The 18,931-nt window shown below is 33.8% G+C and overlaps 1 protein-coding gene across 3 annotated transcripts in view; it reads left to right on the plus strand.

Annotated features, from left to right (window-relative positions):
• FSTL5 (follistatin-like 5) overlaps positions 1-18,931 on the plus strand; it is a 324,585-nt gene that overhangs the window by 165,166 nt on the left and 140,488 nt on the right. For all 3 annotated transcript variants that reach the window (XM_009325133.1, XM_009325143.1, XM_009325150.1), the window contains exon 5: positions 9,662-9,782. In XM_009325133.1, the coding sequence (XP_009323408.1) occupies positions 9,662-9,782 (121 nt within the window). The remainder of the gene's footprint in view (positions 1-9,661; positions 9,783-18,931) is intronic.

Genomic DNA, 18,931 nt, shown 5'->3' on the forward strand with positions numbered 1-18,931 from the left:
TGTGACTCAGTACTCTCTGAAGACTTAAAACAAGATGCCAAATTAAAAGAACTCAGAGCAATATCTTCAAATGAAATGCACTGTTTTTCAGAGCATTATCTTTGATTGTTGAAAACTTGACACTTAGTTTCCATCCTCCTGTGGTTTAGCCCAATGAATGTTTTTTAATTCTTGTTGAACATCAAAGCTTGATAAATCAAGATTGTTTTGCAAGGTGGGATTAGACTCTTGCTCTCTTCTGACCTTAGTGTATACGATAGCTATCAGTATTTCTAAAAATTGGAATTGATGCAGTAGGAGAAAAGAAACAAAAAGACCTAGTCTTGAATACAGTATCTAGAAGGTATTGACTCATAATGTGAGAGGTCCCTGCCACTGAGAGAATGCTGGGCCCATTAACGTTCTTGAGAACATGATCATTGAGGGGGAAGGGGTGGTGGTGGTGGAAGAATGTTAGAAAGGTCTTTGAACTTCCCAGGGCTGAGTGGGAGACATTATTGTACTCTTTAAAATGTTCTCAAGATTTAGGAGAATTTTTCTCAGTTGTGCTCACAATACAGCCAAAATTTTGGAATCTGCAGACCTGTCATACATAATAGTGCCTGTCTGCATTTTAAATTTAATCATATTAAGGGAATATGAAAAATAACATATTTGTTGTAGAAAACAACAAGGATTCCTGAAGTTAATTTATGCTCACATGAATATTGAACTTCAGTTTTTAGTGCATCTTAAATTTTACATCTCCTCAGTCTTGCTGTGCAATGAGTGCAATCGGGCTCTTGGATTGCATTTTATTATCTCATAGGTGTCCATATAGTTGTCCTACCTAATATAAAATTGAAATGAATCAGCTGGAGATTGGAAATGGTGACAGCAACACTCCAGTTTTTATTGATGTATGTTGAATCAGAAATCATAAGGTTTTTGCATTTGCAACTTGATGCAAGAAAAACAAATATTCCTCTCCAGAAAAAGCAAAAATAGTGCTTTTTATTAAAAAAGCTATTTCAAGTAGTGACAAAATAAAAAAAACCCCATATGTCAAGTATTATAACAATAAATTAACAATTGGCAGGCTATTATTTTTTTCCTTTTATTTGAACAATTCTGGCATCTGGATATAATTTTTTCATGGCTTTGTGGTCTAATACAGAATTACAGTTAAAAAATATTTATAACTCCGTTACACAGTGTAAATGTCAGACAAGGAAGTCTGCAATGAAGATAGAAAAGTGGTGGGATTATGTAGCTCCATGCAGGCTAAGTGAACATTTTTTTTACCCATATCAATTCTTCTCTGACTTGACTGCTTTCACTGCTGAGCCTAACCCATTTAATGTTCTAGTTTCCAAATCCTATATTGGCAAGTCAGATGTGGCTTGATTTTGAAATGACTTACTGATGAAGTTAACCTTTTAGACCACTCTGTTTTGAGAGGTAGGTACTAATCAGAAAAAGTATCTACCCTTCCAAAAGGGTGGGCTATGAAATAGGCAGAATTTTCATCATCCTCATCACCTCTGGTCTAACGTAAATGCAACATATCTGCAAGATTTCTAGTAAAGTGGGGTGGTTCCTTGAAGGGTTTGTTTTGTTTTGATCTTAAAGCAGTTTGAAAGAATTTAAATGAATGCAAAATAAAAGAAGATAACTGATTCTTCTGGTTAGTTATGAATGTTCAGGTGTTAACAGACTCACTTGTTTATCTATTTTGTTTTATCTTCTGCAAAAACAAACTGGAATTTAATACAAAGTTATAAATGGAATGTCAGTGTTTCTATCACTGTAGACTGCTTGATTACTTTATATTGTTGTTGCTGTATAGAAGAAAAAAAAACATCAGAAGTGTTATGGGGAGACATGGGAATAAAATGTGTTTTTCCAGTGATGAATGCAGTTATTCTTGTATGGTGGAATCACCATTTTATAAACAATAAGCCTTTTCTGGTTAGCATCAGTAAAAGATACATAACCTCTAAGAATACTCATCTTGCTCAACAGTGAAATTCAAGTTCGTTCTGTGTGTGAAAATGAAATAATCTATACTTGATTAGACTTAGAGCTGCTTTCTTTCTATTTATTTCTTATACTAGTGAGCTAAGAAAGCAAAATTTTATAGAAAAGGGAAGTGACGTAGTCTGAAAGCAAGTTGAATATATAATAATAATAAATTTTCCTCTTCCTGTCCCGCTTTTTAATGATCTATTTTCTGGAGTCAAAGAAAGAATTTAGCATCCTTATTTATGAACTAATATCTGTAATTTCAAATACCTGGATATATTTCTGTTATTTACCAGGGCAACACAGGACAAATGAAAATACGTTACATTTTTATAAAAACTCATCCTTACTTCTGTATTTTATTTTGATGTTTTCTCAGTGTCATTTAATTCCAGTTAGTGAGACCAAACAAAAACAATTAAGAAACAGCCAAATGAACCACTCACTCTCAGGAAGCTGTACTAAGTTCATCATTGTTTCAAGGAATGATAAGTTGAAGTTATGGGAACTACTATAAGATGAAATATGCCATTTTCACATATCAGTTTAATATGCTTCAATTACAGGTGACATCAGAAATACAGATTTCTCATAAACCGTAATGAACCTTTGAATACTGTTACATATCCGTGTGTGTTTGTAGATAAATACACAAAGTTGGGGTGTGGGTGTGTGTATGTATATATAGCATCTTAACATAAAGCATCAATTCAAAAGTTCTAATGTAAAATATACTAAAAAAGAAACAAATTTTAAGTAGGAAATTAAGTACTGTTGTCTTTACGGCTATGTGTAGGTATGTGTACTTATCTGTAAATCTCAGGAATATGTCATACCTTGGAAGAATACCCTCTCTGTAGATGAGTAGAGCTGTATCTATAAATGGCTTGGTTATTATATATTATCTTAAAAAAAGTAATCTGACAGAATTATACATTTAATTGGTTTGTTTAATACAGCATTAATTGCTGCTAAATGTATAGGTAAGATAAAATTTTAACTAGTTTCTTCCTGTTTATTCTTTAAGTTCTTTTTTCTCAGATTTGCTTCAATCACTGTCAGTTATTATATTTGCTAACAAACTGTTGCTTGTTTGTGAATTGAGAACAGATGTGTGTCCTTTTTTATGCGACAGCGTGGCCTGAATTATGGCTCCATCTTTTCCTTCAAAGATTAAGATTCCTAAACTGTGTTCTCTATGTTGTGCCACTGAGATCTGAAAGAAAAAAAAAAATTTAACAACTTCTGGTTTTACTTCTGTATTGATGATAGTACTGTTGCACTTCTTGCCAGCTGATACATCATGGCACTTGTTTGCACAGCTACAACTAATGTAAATTGCATCTTTTCTGTCAGCATTGGTTTCTGAAACTCTGATGAAAATACTTTGTGGAGCCCTGGCCTTTAAATTTTTACCTTTATGGTATAACTGTGTTATTTGGAGGACTTGGAACTGAGAGAAGGGATAATAAGCCTATCTCCTCTTTTTGAATTTTTGATCAACTTTGGCGTTTCCTACATGTGGCATAGGCAGAAGCATATTTTGCCTATTAAGCTATAGTTCTCTTTATTTTCTGCCTATTAATTAGAGATATCTTATTACTTAGGTTGTATTATCTATTTTTATTATCACTAATTTAAGAAAAACTGAACATGCACTATATTTAATCCTAGATTCAAAATAAAAATAAGAATCCTACATGAAACTTTCAAATTGGGGGAAAAGAAAAGAGAATTTTTTAGGGATTAGTAGTGAGATATAGCTTACAAACACTGTGATCATAGTACTAAACCCTAACATCTTGATCTGTTTGCTGCCTTTGCTTTTATCAAGTAGAAGCCCTTCCCATTATTTTCTTGTGTAACAGATAATTCAGTTAGTCTGCTGGATTAGAATTTAGTTATTCAGCTACTGGAATGGCATGTAAGGAAAAAAAGGGCTATGAATAGCTTTTAAAAGGAGATTTATTCTACCCTATTAATACCTTTGTGTATATATTTACAACATGTGAATATTTCATATACCTGGGTAGACAGCTTGAAGTCTTTTCTTCAGTCCAAATGGAGCATTTAGGATCCTCAGAGGTGTGTAAGCATTGCAAAATCTAACTGCTAGATGATCTTGCAGCTATGAACTCCTCAGTTTCTGGCTATGAAGAAAGTCCATGCCTGAAGTATGAGAAGGTATCTTTAAACAAGAGCATGGGCATAGTCTAGTGATTGGCTAATGCAAAATATAGAAGAAACAGTTTCTAAAGCTGGGGTTACCTAGGGATATCCCTTTCTCTAGCCAATGACCTCAAGGTTAGGCCAAGCAGTTACGCTTCTTCAGTTACTTCTCTCTGTCTCAATGATTCTTAAATTCTGTTAAGGGAAGTTAAAGCAAGGAACAATTTACCAACCTTTATTATTAATTTGATTTCATAAATTATCAATTCTTTTAATTTCCACAAAGTTATACTGCTGTGGAAGATGGTGAAACAAGGTAATTGAATACCCTCGTGTAGTCAGAATTAATTTGGAGCACAATTCCCACAGTGTTTGGTGTTTGATGTAGTCTAGATCAAGCACTGAGTGATACTGTTGTGATGAGATACTTGCTTTTAGGAAAGATGAACACGCATTAACTGAACTACCATATTTGCTGTAAAGGCAGTTTTTGTTTGTAGTTGTATTTCTGTAGCATTTTCTTTGGGAAAGTACACAGACACCATCAATCACAGGCAAGCAGAAAACCACTGACTGACAACATTTTTGGTAAGGTGGACTAATAAAGGAAATGTTGTGTTATTTGTGATCTAGTTTCATAACATCTGCAGACTTTTCATTGTGGCTGTCAGAAATCAAACTGAAATGAATGAAACCATCTATTCTGACATGCAGTTTGTCATTTTTAATCAGATTACCTTTCCCAGGCTCCTAAAATTTGGAGTAGTACTGACTAAATTCCTGAGAGGTTTTGAACTTAGCTAACAGTATGCTGATACATGGGAAATAAATAATTGTGTGCTATATCTTTAAAAAATACAATATTTTCCAAATAATACAAATCCCTCCTCCATGTTTCAAAGAGCATTCAATTCTCAAGGATAAGATTCATAGAGTTTAGAAAAGCCATATTTAATTTGAAAATTTAGATAAGTTTTCTAAGTTTATGGGGTTTCACAATGAGCCATAAACAGCAGCAGTTTTGTTGTATGTCTTACCTTTTACCTGTTCACGATATGGAAAGTAAATGCTTCACTGATTTTATGGAAATGTAAAATAAAATTTGTGAGAATAAATATTTGTGAACTTTCTCTGGTATGAATTTTCAACTCAGAAGTCTGAAATCAAATAATCCCATGTATGACTTTTATGGCATAATCATAAAATTGTGCAGATCATCTTAATCAGGCTTTAACCTTTATAGAAAGAATTTTGTTTCTAGCATGTGACTTACTAAAAATTTTGCCTGTTTCTATCCTGCCTCCCTAACTAATTACCATCTGTTTAGTTTAACCAAGGAGTAGACAGGCTGGGTTTAAAGAATTGGCTCAAGAATCAGTTTTCTTGAATTTTACTCTTCCCTCCTCCATGGACAGAGATTAATAGAATTTAAAACTTAAGGCACACTGTTAGATCATATATGGTTACACCATCATCTAATCTAACTTGTGTATCATAGACATGGAATTTTATTCTATTTACCCTACACTTTTAATTAGAAAACTGTAATGTCTTGCTTTTGGCTGAGGCAAAAAAGGTCTACAAGGAAGTGTGCAGCCTTGATTTGAAAACATCAAGGAGAACTTAAGAGTCCCAGGATTCAAGGTTAATTGTTCCTGTAGCTTTTCTTTGTTTGTTTCAGAGGCATTATTAATTTTTCCTGTCCTATTAACTTTTGTTTGCCAAATTGAAGCATCCATAATTATTTTTTCCACTGTAAAAATACCTATGGAATGTGATATGGTCAATTCTTTGCTTTAAAAAAGCAAAACCAAAAACCCCCCCAAAACCTATAAAGATTGATTTTTCTCAGCTCTCTTAATATAAAGCGTCTTCAGCAGGCTTCTGATTACATTTATGGATCCTTTCTAACTTGAAAAGTTCCCTTCTAGTTTCTCAACGTTAAATTTTAATATGTGCAAGTCAAAACTGAATGTTGTGTTTCAATATCAGTCCCACCATTGCCTTTCTACCCCCAGCTACCTTATTACACTTCAAAAAAACATACTGCTTGATTAGGCTACAGAATGATCCTGGAATTCATGAGATTTCCTTATCCACAGCAAATCCTACCTTTTTTTCAGATAAAATGCTTTCCAGGGCACGTTTATCCTCATTAAGGTATGATCTGGGTTCTTATTTTTAGATGAATGACCTTACATTTGGCTCAATGAAAACACAGATCCTTTTCCTGAAAACATCCAACCATGTGATCCATTTCATTCCATATGCTTCCCTGTCCTTCTCCTCATTATTATTCACCTCAACAGTATATACCATCTGCCAATCTTCTTTTTATATTTATTTTTAAATTATCGAAAAGGACTGGGATGAGACCCCAGACTTTCAAAATCCCACTGGATTGCTTCAGCCATTGATGATTCTGTACTGACATCTATTTTTTCAGGTTTTGCAATTACTGACTTTATTATTCATGCACTATATGCCTTATTGATACTGCACAGTATTATTTTTCTTTCGTAATGATGTAAGGTGTGAAGTTAAAAATACCTACAAGAAGCTATTATATTTAGCAAGACGCCTTTGTAAATTAAATCACTTACATAAGTAAAAGAAAATGAAAAATGGGTTTGTCTGACAGGCTGTATTTCCTAGAAGATGGTGTTAAAATATCATGTCGTGACAGCATTTAAACAAAAAATATTCACAGTCTTTATCTGTGAATTCCACTGTTTATTTCTTGAACCAATACTGACAGTTTTTCTTGCCCTGTTTGAATATTTGCACTGCGTCATTATATGTCCCACCTTATGGAATTTCACTGATATACAAAGATAATTTAAAAGGTAATGTCAACAAGAAAAAGATCTCCTCAGATGGTGAGTTAGGGACTCTTGTGAACAGGCAGTTTTATCCTGATGATTTTAAAACACTTGATGCTGACATAAGTTGCTAAACGACTTCTCTGTTGACTAACGGCTTGGTAAGTAGTCAGCTTTGCTTTGCTAGAGTCTCACATAGGTTGTAATTTCATATCACGGTCGATCTCATCTAACAGCAGGCTGCTACAGAAACAGGTAATTTTTCAAAATCCAAATTCCCACATCCTAATACCTGTTCTGAGTTGTACCTCTTGTGATAGAATATTAATTCCCCACCTTTTCAAGAGAAAAACCCAACCAACCAAAATCTCCACAAAGATTAATTTTGCTTTCGATCAGAGAGTTGATCTGATCCACAGATCACGTTGCAGAGTCGGGAGATGGCTAGATCCAGCCCAAGAGAATTCCTATTGGGTAAAAATTGGAACAGCTCTTTTAGCAGCAAATCACAGATAATTAAGATTAATCATGATACGAAATCACTTCTGTACCTTCTGAAATTTGTCCTCATGGATATTTTTGGAGGGTTTATCAAAACTGAGTGAATTTTCCAAAGAACCCCAAAGTGTATCACCAGCATAAAGATGTCTATATATAAACAAACATTGAATCTTATGTCTGTAATTAAAATTATGGGTTTACTGAAGATGAAAATTAAATAATTGCCAGGAGAAGAAATCGTACATGTCCATAGCATAATTCTTGGAAATATCTCAATCATTCTGGCTAATCTTTTTTAAGTTATTGTTATATTTATTTTAAATAAAATTGACCAATTATAAATGAAAAGCATCATAAGACAGATTTCAGCTCAAAGGATTGAAGCTCAGAACACTAATATGCAATTAAAAATGTGGTACTATAGTGGCAGGTATTGGTGGTCTTTAACAAAGGTTTTATTGCACCACGTTAGGTGTAAAGTTTAATCCTTGTTTGTACAATTGAAGCTAGTGGGAATAAGTGTTCTAAACTATTTCAGACCACCTTTTATGAAAAAGAAGCAAAGGAACAATGCTTCTTACTCTAAATGTTCCTTTTTCATGAACCAGCTGTGATCTTAAGCACATTTCATGGCCTTGAAATCTCAGAGATTTCTTCTAGAGTGAAGTTTTGAATACACACCGTTACATCTTTAGTACTACTTCTATAACTACAATGGGCTTAGAGTTATTAATTTTTCCCAGGATACATTTTTGTCCTTTATGTACCAGCTCTAAGATCTATGCAATTGCATTTTTTCTCTAATTCAGTTTAATGTGAACTTAATAAACAAGCTTTTAAAGTATGAGAAGTAGCTAAACTAATATTCAGGTAGGTATTATGTATATTTAATTAATAATAGCTAAAGCTGGTTTTGTGGTGATTTTTCTTATCTTTGTGAATAGTTTTCATGCTTTCTAATGTACTAACAAGGTTATTATCTTTCATAATGCTTTTTTATTAATATATAGATTACTTCTGGTAGGGTAAAATGTTTGTGTCCTTTCTCTTTGCTCTAATGCTCCCTTTATTCTCTATTACTATTTAGAAGTGTTCTATTTACATGAATAATAACTGAATGCATTCCTTTCTATTCCTTCTTTTGCAGAGCAACTGAAACACAAAAGCCTCTGTATCCCCTGTTTTTCAGAAGCTATCATATGATAATACAAATTCAATGGGTTTGCAGTTATTTTGGGAGACAGGTAGAGGGTAGGAAGAGTAATTATTTTACAAAGGAATTAACTATAGTTATATTCATTTTTTCTGTGCAAGGTACAAAACTTTAAACTGTGCAACATTACAAGGTGTTGCATTAGGTTTGGTTCTTTCAGTTATGTGATACTGTTTTTAATACATGCACCATGTAAAATTAGAATTCTGAATATGTGTGGTTATCTTAAGAATTCCTTGGATGGAATCAAGGTAGATGTCTACAACATACACAGACTTTAAACCAAAATGGTGCAAAAATTAAAGAACATTTCTCTGGAAGAAGTTAATTGGCGTTAAAATCTAATAGCTATTAATTATGATCTATTTACAAAGTGTATGTGCCCCCATTTAGAAACAGGAGCCTTTTCAGGTCAGCTACTCTTATAACAGGTCTTTGGGAAGATAATAGGCTTGTCAAAAGCCTGTAAGAAGTTGATACAATTAGTAGGTAATAGGAGTTTAGTTTATTTGAAAATGTCTGATTTTTTTTTTTTTTTGTGGTTAGGAATTAGATTAAGAGGAAAAAGACATTATGTCACGTGTACTTGGGAAATTATTATCTCAAGTATATTTGAATGTTTCTTAATCACCATTCCTATACATTTAAAGTAAAATCAGCTTTAACATTCACAGTGTCTTTATAGTGCTTCTGCCTATCCCCATTATATATATTCTCTATATGTTCTAAACACTTTTGTGTAGTCTCAGTGAGTCTGTCCTAAAGGTATTAACTTTTAAAACTGCAATAAATAATTACAAAGTAACTGGAAATCCCTGACTTTACGCAGTTGCAGTTCATTGCCCCACAGCAACCTTAAAATGATCTATTAAATGATTATTAGAAACAATTAATTATACCAGAGAACTCTAAGAGCTCAAATGTAATTTCATGGTTATAATTTTCTTGTCAGGTAATAAAACGGGATGAGCTTGGCAAGGATCTGTCTGACTGCTCTCTGTTCGATTTGCTGAAATACGATGATTATAATAGTGACAAGCACCTAGCTCTGGAAGAATTCTATAGAGCTTTTCGTAAGTACAAAGATTAGCCTATTCTTTTTTCAGTTTTCTTTTCTCCCTCTTGCTTTGTTTTTCTAAAATGGTATTTTTTTATTTTTAAATCTTGATACATCCCGATGCTGTACTTAAACAATAAGTATAATTTAACAGTCATGTTATAGTAGAGAACTTCTTACCAGAAATCAATGAGATCCATTAGTCTCCAGATTTCTGAGGGATTTTGGTAATGGAGAATTTGTAGATAATCTTTCTTAATGCCAACATGCATTGATAAGTTTGTGTTGCGCACAAGTGGGAAGTAGTGTGGTCAAGACATAACCAATAGAACCGAAAAAGCTAGAACGCTTCCCCACACTCTGTATTTATGAGTGCTGATAAGACCATTTCTGACAAACCCAGCAACAAATATACCACTTCTTTAGGTGCCTTATATCTTCACAGGACTCTGAGAGAGGTATAGATTTGTGGTGTAGTTTTGCCAGGTATTTGTTCTCTAAATGCCAAAGGTGTCTGGGGACAAATGTGTACAGTATATACGAACATCTTGACCAAACCACTGGGATATGGGTCAACGTGGTAGTGAGTAGCAAAAAGAAGAAAGATGTTGAGAGCTTTCATACAGTATGTTACATGCAATATAAGATACATCCATATATTTAGTTATATCCAGATCAGAACTGATGATTTTTTCTCTTATCTACCTCAAATCTAAGACTGAATCTTGAAATCTGACTTTGGTTTCAATATCTGTTTCTCCACATTCATCAACCTGGCAGCATAGCAGATCAAGTTTGTGCTCAGTTCTTCCTATATTTATAGTTTGATTATGCATTGACTAGTCCATTAATATATCTTCATTTTGAGTCATTACAGCCTGTTGCTTTAGTCTTCTTGTACTTTATCTTTGGACAACTGACAGCTCTCAGCCACTTTAGATGATGTCAAATGAAAAAAGATCCAAAATTACTTAAAGAGTTTAAAACTAAAAAATAATGAATGTATATTAAGAAAAACATGGCTGCATGGAAAGCAATAAGAATAAACAAGAAATTAATCATCAAGAAAAACTACCTGAAAGTTTCCTAGTTTTGCCCATTGAATTCTATTTTTATTTCCCTGAAAGTCTTTCAGAAAGTGTGATTTTGTGATACTGCTTAGCTGAATGAATGGCTTACTGCTCCTAAAAAAACCCTTGATCCTGCTTCCTGATATTATCTGACTGCCTTTCTTGCAGTGTCCTGACACTCATGGTCTCTCCTCTAAGTCACTTACTAAATCAGCAGAAAAATATTCACCCTCCACATCCCACCCCCCAATCCTGCTTATTTTCTGCCAATTGGGTGACCTGGATTGAGTAAGTGAAGGGTCAGACCATAACTCATGCAAAAGGAGAGTAGAGCCAAGAAATAAGGGGGGAGAGGGAGAGAATGGGAGATGTTAGGACTTTGTGGCAGTGAGATAAATTAACTCATCTGTACCAGCAAAACACTAGGAAATACCTTAATTTCTTTATTAAAGGTTGTGATATGTCTGACTTACCAAAACATAAAGAATTACATGGCATCTGTAGAAACGTACCCATGCATTATCTACGATTATATGGATAGATGTTGTACATGTAGATCTTGATATTATATGCATAGATGTGGAAATATATAAGGAAGCAGGTGGGATATATAGCAATCCAAGAAGGTTAAAGACATGTTTAAAGTGTTAGCATGCTGTTTGCAAACACTGAAACCATGTATTAATGGAAGCATAACATTGTTCTTCCAAATAAGACTTTGATGTGCCTTGGAGGGACTATTTTGCATAGCTGTGAAACTCCAGACATTAGGATAGCTTTTTGTTGTATATTTTTAATGGACTTTTGAATAATGAAGATCATTTCCATATGGTATGTTAAGCATTGTCTTAATATGAATGATAATGGAAACATTAGGTTACATAAAGTTAGGAAGCATTTAGGTTTTTTTGTTGCAATACAATAGAGGAGAAGACCCTATTTAAAACTATAGGGGTGTCTTGGAAGATGATTTCTAGAGAAAGATTCATTCTTCTAAGTAGGGATTTTTAACAAACGGTCTACATATTCATTAAATTGTTTAAAAATGAAACCTAAAAAAAGTTCATTGTACATTGTGTGCCCAACAGGCCAAAGGAATGTGTCATACCATTAGTCTCTGTAATTAAGGCAAAACAAATACTCTTGAAATAAATTTGAGGATTAACTCTACTTGCGTTGTATTTGGTCTTGAGAGTTTGAATTCAGTCATTCTGACCTACGTCAATAGCATTAAACAAAAATTACATAATGCTATAAAAGTATACTAAGCTAAGCAAAACCAAAACAAATTAAATGATAGCCACCTGGTCACTCAACTACTGCTCTTATGGCTAAACAAACTGACCCCAAGCTGAAACCAAGCTCTCCACACAAACCAAGCCAACCCCAGGCAAAGCGAATCTGACAGCCCCAATCCAGAGGCCTGTGTTGTTTGCTTAAGGCAAAGCTTGTGACCTGTTACTAGTAATGGCAAGTCTAGATTTACCAGGATACAGAGAATTAATATAGACAGGGGATCAGATCCATGTAAGGAAGTATACACAAGAAGCACTCACATCACATCTTCTACACACCATTTCATACACAAGTATCTCCTCATTTAAGCTTCAACCTACAATAGAGTTAAACATTTTAATTTTCTTCAATGAAGTGAAATAGGAACATTGAAAATATTTATTCCAAACAGAAAAAAAACCCTGATTTTTGTCCAGAATTTTCTTTAAGTATTTAATCATTTAAATTTTGCATTCCAAAGTTATAATTATGTTATATTGTAATTATATATTATAATTTTGAAATTATCATTTTGTACAGTATAGAAAAGATTATTTTTCACCAGCTCGGACACTTTTAAACATGTAGAACAAATCAAAACCAAAATAGGAAGGATTTTTTTAAAAATACTTTTCATAACTATGTGATGGGTGAAAGATTATAACTGAGTAATAGTACTTGCAGGGGATCATCTTCTAAAATATTATGGTCTTATTCGTTATTTAAAGAAGTATAAAAGACATAACTTATTTTAAATAAAAAATGCTTCTAGAATTTTTCACCCCTCACATGGTTCTCTGTCCATTGAGCTTGACAGTGTGCTTGTCACTGGTTTTTCATTCTTTTATCTCCACCATTTTTATCTCCATTTAGAACCTAATCTCAATTTAATACCTGCTACTCCCAGTGGATTTGCCTCTATCCCTAATAGCAGTGGAGTGGTGGATTTGAGAACTGTTGAACTCTCCTCATTAAAGTTTGTCTGCCCAACTGCTGGAACAAGAGTTACTGACATTTATTCACTCAGAATGGCAGTGGAGAAAATTTGGGTTTGCAATGCTGGAGAAATTCATCCTATTAAAAACTGCTGCACAGAATTCAAAGGGTCTTCTTTATTTCTGTAACTCTAGTGAATTTCTTTTTTAAGTATGGAGAGGGAGTGAAAGAAAGGGCATAGAAGGGAGGCAGTTCTAATGCCTTATTTGTTAAGACAGAGTCATATGAGGACAGAAATGCTAGGACTAGGTGGTAGAGGTAGGGGAGGGGTGATAGGGGTCACAGCACCACAGTTGTTATATGTCACAATTCCCCAAGGGTACTTCTGAAGCCAGTTTGTACCTGAAGCTGCTAAAATATAAAATGTACTACAGATAACAAAATATACTTTTAGGACATATTTGAATTTGGTTTTAAACAGATTAAATTTCTAAATGTAATTGTTCATCGACATCCTCTACTCGGCACAGGATCATGCTGCACGGAAGAAACTTTGAGAAAAATGAGAAGGCTGTAAAAAGGGCTGAGAGAAGGCATTAGGGATATTTACGTCATCAGCCTGACCCTAAAAAGGGGTTAGTAATAATCAAGCATACAACTAGCATGCACATTTCCAGCTGTGATTTCATCTGGCATTTAAAAACACTTGGATAAGATTTTGAACACAGTTGGATAGGATTAAAAGCCATCTTCACTATGCTGTTGAACAACCTACTCCCTTAAAGTGGTTTCTTTTTAAAAGATTAGGCAATTACATTTTATATAAATATGATTTTATATCTGTGGGATTATCAGTACTGTTTCATTAGCATTTGCAGGTAGGAATTTTTTTCATTGGCATACTTAATTAGAAATTTGACTGTGGTCTAAAGATTGTAAATTCAGAATCAAACATGACTGTAGATTGTACTGCTTTATGAAGAGTTCCCCACAGATAACAGCAATTCTGTTTTTTCTCTGGTGGTGGAAAATAAACCACCTTAAGGGCAAAGATTAATCATTGCCTGTTTTAAAGGTATTTAACAGGCACATAAATATATATCTATACATATATACATATGCATGCTTGCTTGTATTCTGTGAATTACTTTTGACAGTCTCATTTTATCTTACAAAATGAGTTCAAAATAAACAGGACACCCAAATGTGAATAACTGTATGCAGTGGAATAAAAATCCCTTACCTCCTTCAGAAGGTCAGATGCTGAGGCAGTAACAAAGAAAGAAAATGCTTGAGAGGGTGCTTTCTGCCTTGGAGGTTTGTGCCAAGTCCAGGTTCACAAACTGTTCCAAGCAGATGAAGATGCTTACTGGCTTCTGTAGTGTTTTACATACTGGCAAGACTGATGTGGTTTTCTGGGTATCGACTGTTTTTACTCATACCGTGAGGATTTTTTTTTGGTGCTATAGCATCTATCTACTAGATATCTGTCTACTAGATGCCATAACAGTTTAACTAGATCAATAGTGTCTTCAGAGAGGAGCCTGAAAAATTATTTCCATTAATATAAGAAGATAAAACAGAAAGTTTAGATCTAACTAGGTTTTGGGATCTTGGTACTGAAGGAATCATCTGGTTCGGTCCTCTACTGCTTCAACCACATCATGTAAAATTCTATCTCAAAAGTGATCCAGCTCCATGTTTTGCTTTTTTGTTTTCCTTCCCCAGCCAGCCCCAAGCTAAAGGATTTTCTGTCAGGGAATGTTTTTTTCAGACAGGGAAAAATATATTTAACTTTTTCTGAAAGGGTGGCTGAAAGCCTGAGATGATGGAGCCAAACAAAAGCTAGAAAATAGGAATACAGATTCTTGAAAGCTTTATCTTCTGTAAACTAAAACTCAGCTGATGTGCTTCCTTTATTTTTCAAGGATTTTCTTTGTGTAATGTCTCCTATCATATCAAGATAATTCTGTGTTTGCTGTAAATGCTGTCACTTTTTGTTTGTCTTCTAGTGCTGTTTTCTAAAATAAATAATGTTATGTGTTTTCCTCCTTTAAAGTACCATCTAAAATGAAATTTCAAAGGAGGTGAAATTTGGCCTTCACGGTGGGTTGCAAAACCTCAAGGCATACCACAAGCAAGTAAATTGTAATAAATTATTCTATTTGATCACTCAGCAGATGCAGATGTATATGTAGGCATTTCCCTTTGTGATTGCAGTAGAAAGAATGATGCTAATTTAGACATTTATGAATAGAACTGATTGAATACAATGAATGCAAATAACAAGTTTATTGTAAATAATAGAACTAAATGCTCTATGTAACAATTGACATCCTGCATAAAATGAAGAAAAAAAAAAAAGCAATATCTTTCAGAATTGTTTTCTATTCTTAGTGTAGAACTATTTTTGATGTTATCTTATGCTCAAAAAAGGGGTCATGGAAGGCCCTCACACTGAGGACTTGAGTGTAAAAAATACCACTAGATGTACAAGAAATTGTCAGAAAGAATTAGCTAGCCAAAACAAAATATGACCTAATTTTATAGTCCCTTCTTCTGTTAGTGATGCTTTATAGTTTATACTGGAACTACTTGTGCTTTTAGGTACCACTCAGCACTATTAACAATACCTAATCTGTCATGCAGCTGTTATTCAGGATCATGTATATTGTTACTGTACATGCTATTGCTTTATATATTTAAAAGTACCTTCAGTTTTGAAATGCTGGTCAGGTCACAGATATCAGATTCAGATTTCAAGCACTCCTTATTGCTGAGGTATTTGTATAAAGTGATATATGAACCTACAGTAACAGCAGCTATTACAGAAGTTGATCTGGGCTGAAATTACAGAACTTGTTGTCGGGCTTAGCTTTTAGGAGGAAATGTGAGGCCAGTGCCTAATATGATTGTCAAACTTGGTGCTTTGTTGTGTCTTGAATCATGTGGAAAGGCAAACAGCAAGAAGTCCCCATAAATACAGGGCTCATTATGATCGCCTGTGCTTAGTTATTAGATTCTCTCAGTCCTCAAAAATGATTCTAAAACATCACTGCTTTCATTATGATAGCTTTACTTCCATTTTAGTTTGTCAAAGGCAATTATTACAGGTGCATGTTCAAAAATCCTTTTTTGAAATGTGTGTCTTTATTTCCAAAGCAAAATAGACCAGAATTTAACAACAACAACAACAAAAATCTAAATATAATAATTGTACTGAATTGTTCATTTAAATAAATAGGACTTTCCACTGACTTATATAAGTTATCCTCAAGTCCACAAAGCCTAACTCAAAAAAATACTTATTGAATTTATACTTCCAATGACATCGGTATGAGGTCCCAAATACTGTATTTTATGTGGAATCTGAGTCAGAGCTTTATAACTATCATGAGTCTTCAATAGTAAAATAGGTTAACAAATAGTAGAGGAAAGATTTTCTGAGGGAGGAATAGGTATTATTCTGTCTCCTGCTACCATTAATTCCTTTTCAGCAACAACTAGTGTGTGTTAGATTGTTCCAGAGGGTATTATATTTCAGCACTAACCTCTGAAAATACCAGTTAACATCATACTGAGTGGGAGCTATTGGACTTAGTGGTAATATTTTTCTGCTCAACCTAATCTATCTTTCAAATTCCTACCTGTGCTACATGTATTTTCAATCTAGAGATTCTCAGCTGGAAAAGAATACAATATCTTCTGTTGAGTGGGCAGAATTTTAAACCGATCATTTCAAACAAGTAAATATTTAAGGTATTAAATATTGTTTCATGGATTTGAAGCAGTGTGCCTGAAATTTCTCACACGCCACTAAGCCAATTCATTTTGATGCCAAGTGATTTCCAAATGATGATAAATGTGTTTATTTGGTGCTTCCCCAGTAAGACTGTGTGTGGGTTTTTTGTGGGTTTGGGTTGGGTTTTTTTTTGGTGGTGGTGTTTTGTTGGGGTTTTTTAGAAATATTTTACTTTTTTTTTTTTTTAATGTCTCTGAGTAAAAAGGGCCCTTTTAAAAAAAAAAAAAAAAAAAATCTTGTGTTGCTGTTTGACAATGTAGAAGTCCTCTGAGAAATGCTAAGCTGTTGGTGTATTTTGCCTGCTCAGATCTGGATCAATAGGAGTATATATCAGATCAATATCCATAGGAGATAACTGATTTTGACATACCTTCTTTATAGCATACATTCAAAACATCTGATAATACTTAAATAGTATCATGCAGTTGAAGTATTTTATTCTTTTAAAATTTTGCCTGATTTTTGCCTTCCTTCTGGATAAACACAAAATGAAAGATTTTATCAGATATTGTACATGCTTGCCATGAAGCTCTGATGAATTATGATATTCATCATTTTATGTAGCCCTGCTACTGTCTCTCCTAGGCTCTAGAATGTTTGTACTGACTTAGGTAATTTAAGAACTGGATAAAAAGTGTCATAAATGAACAATCACATTTAAGTGTGAATAAGCTATTATTTCCTAAGGCCAGATATCTAGAAATGGTGTACTAATAAAACATAACTACATTGTGATGCTAAATAAATGAGTTGCAGTTCTGTAAATTTAGAATTTGACCTTTTGCTAAGGCAGGACAAAGGTTTTTTCTTCATGTTTTGGGGGAATCAAGTAACAAATTTAAGGCCACGTTAGGTTTGCATAAGTAGATGAAACAAATACTTCACAAGGTCTTTGGATATCAGGAAATAATGAGGAAATTAGGAAATTTTGTTTATGAACCTTGAGTTCTACTGACCTGTAATCCCATCAGTGCATTTACCTGGGAGCTTTTACTTGGCTCAGTAGTGTAGGTTGCTAGAGATAGCACTGTGAAATACAGGATTGTAGAGGATGAAGACTGGAACCAAACACCTGAGTTATAGTATCATTGTTTCAGACAAGAGGATTGGTAGAGATTGACTTGCATAATAGTTGTTATTGGCTCAAAATGCCTGAGGATGAAGTCTTATATGCCTTTCAGTGAGTTTATTTCAATGTGATAGAGAACGACACATGTTGTTGAGGAAAAAATAAACACTTACGGTTAGCAAAGTCCCCCAGTAATGGGTCTATTAGTTGTTTCTCAGGAATCAGTTATCTGTGGCGAGTTACAGTATTGTTGCAACTATTTGATGTTGCTAATTCTGAGGATATTTTCATCTTTGCAAAGCAGCATACCTATAAGATTAGGCTATGACTGATGTTCCAACATCCACAAACACCTTTATCTAGATATTGTAAGGAACATTTCAAGGCAACTTTAAAATAATAATTTATAATCACAGTTTCCTTTATTAACAATTTTAAAGGAAGCATTCTTTCTCCATAACAGCGGGCAGGGGTGGCAGGGAGGGGAGAGGGGAGAAAGAGAAAATAGTGTCAGAACAAGAGGAGTAATGACTGTGCATTAAAGGAGGCAATCACTAGCTAATCCACAAGCAAGAACATTAAGTATCTCTACTTCAAGGCAGAATTACTTTTCTGGAACTATAATGAATATTAATAGGCTCATAAAATATTATTTAGTAAGAAAGCTTCAATAACCATTGCATTGCTTGTTTCCTTTGCACCCATGGCATTACCTCTTTATCAGGATTTTATAGTTAGAATTGGTGACCAGTTTCAACTTCCAGAGTAACTGGCTATAAACACTGTTAGCCAACAATAAATATTCCTTTAAGCACAATTTCTAAAATATTTTTCAACATTAAATCTTAATACAAGTTACCTTTCCTTTAAAAAGAACTGAAATCATATTTAGTATTTGACTTCTTTAGGAAACAACATAGAGAAATACTTTTCCTCTTACAAAAACCAGATTATATTAGCCTGAATTTAAGACATGGGTGAAATGTTCAAAACTGCGTCTCAAGTATTTCCTT

The sequence above is a fragment of the Pygoscelis adeliae genome, unplaced genomic scaffold (genome assembly GCF_000699105.1).
Source record: "Pygoscelis adeliae isolate BGI_AS28 unplaced genomic scaffold, ASM69910v1 Scaffold170, whole genome shotgun sequence".
In the NCBI taxonomy this organism is placed as follows: Eukaryota; Metazoa; Chordata; class Aves; order Sphenisciformes; family Spheniscidae; genus Pygoscelis; species Pygoscelis adeliae.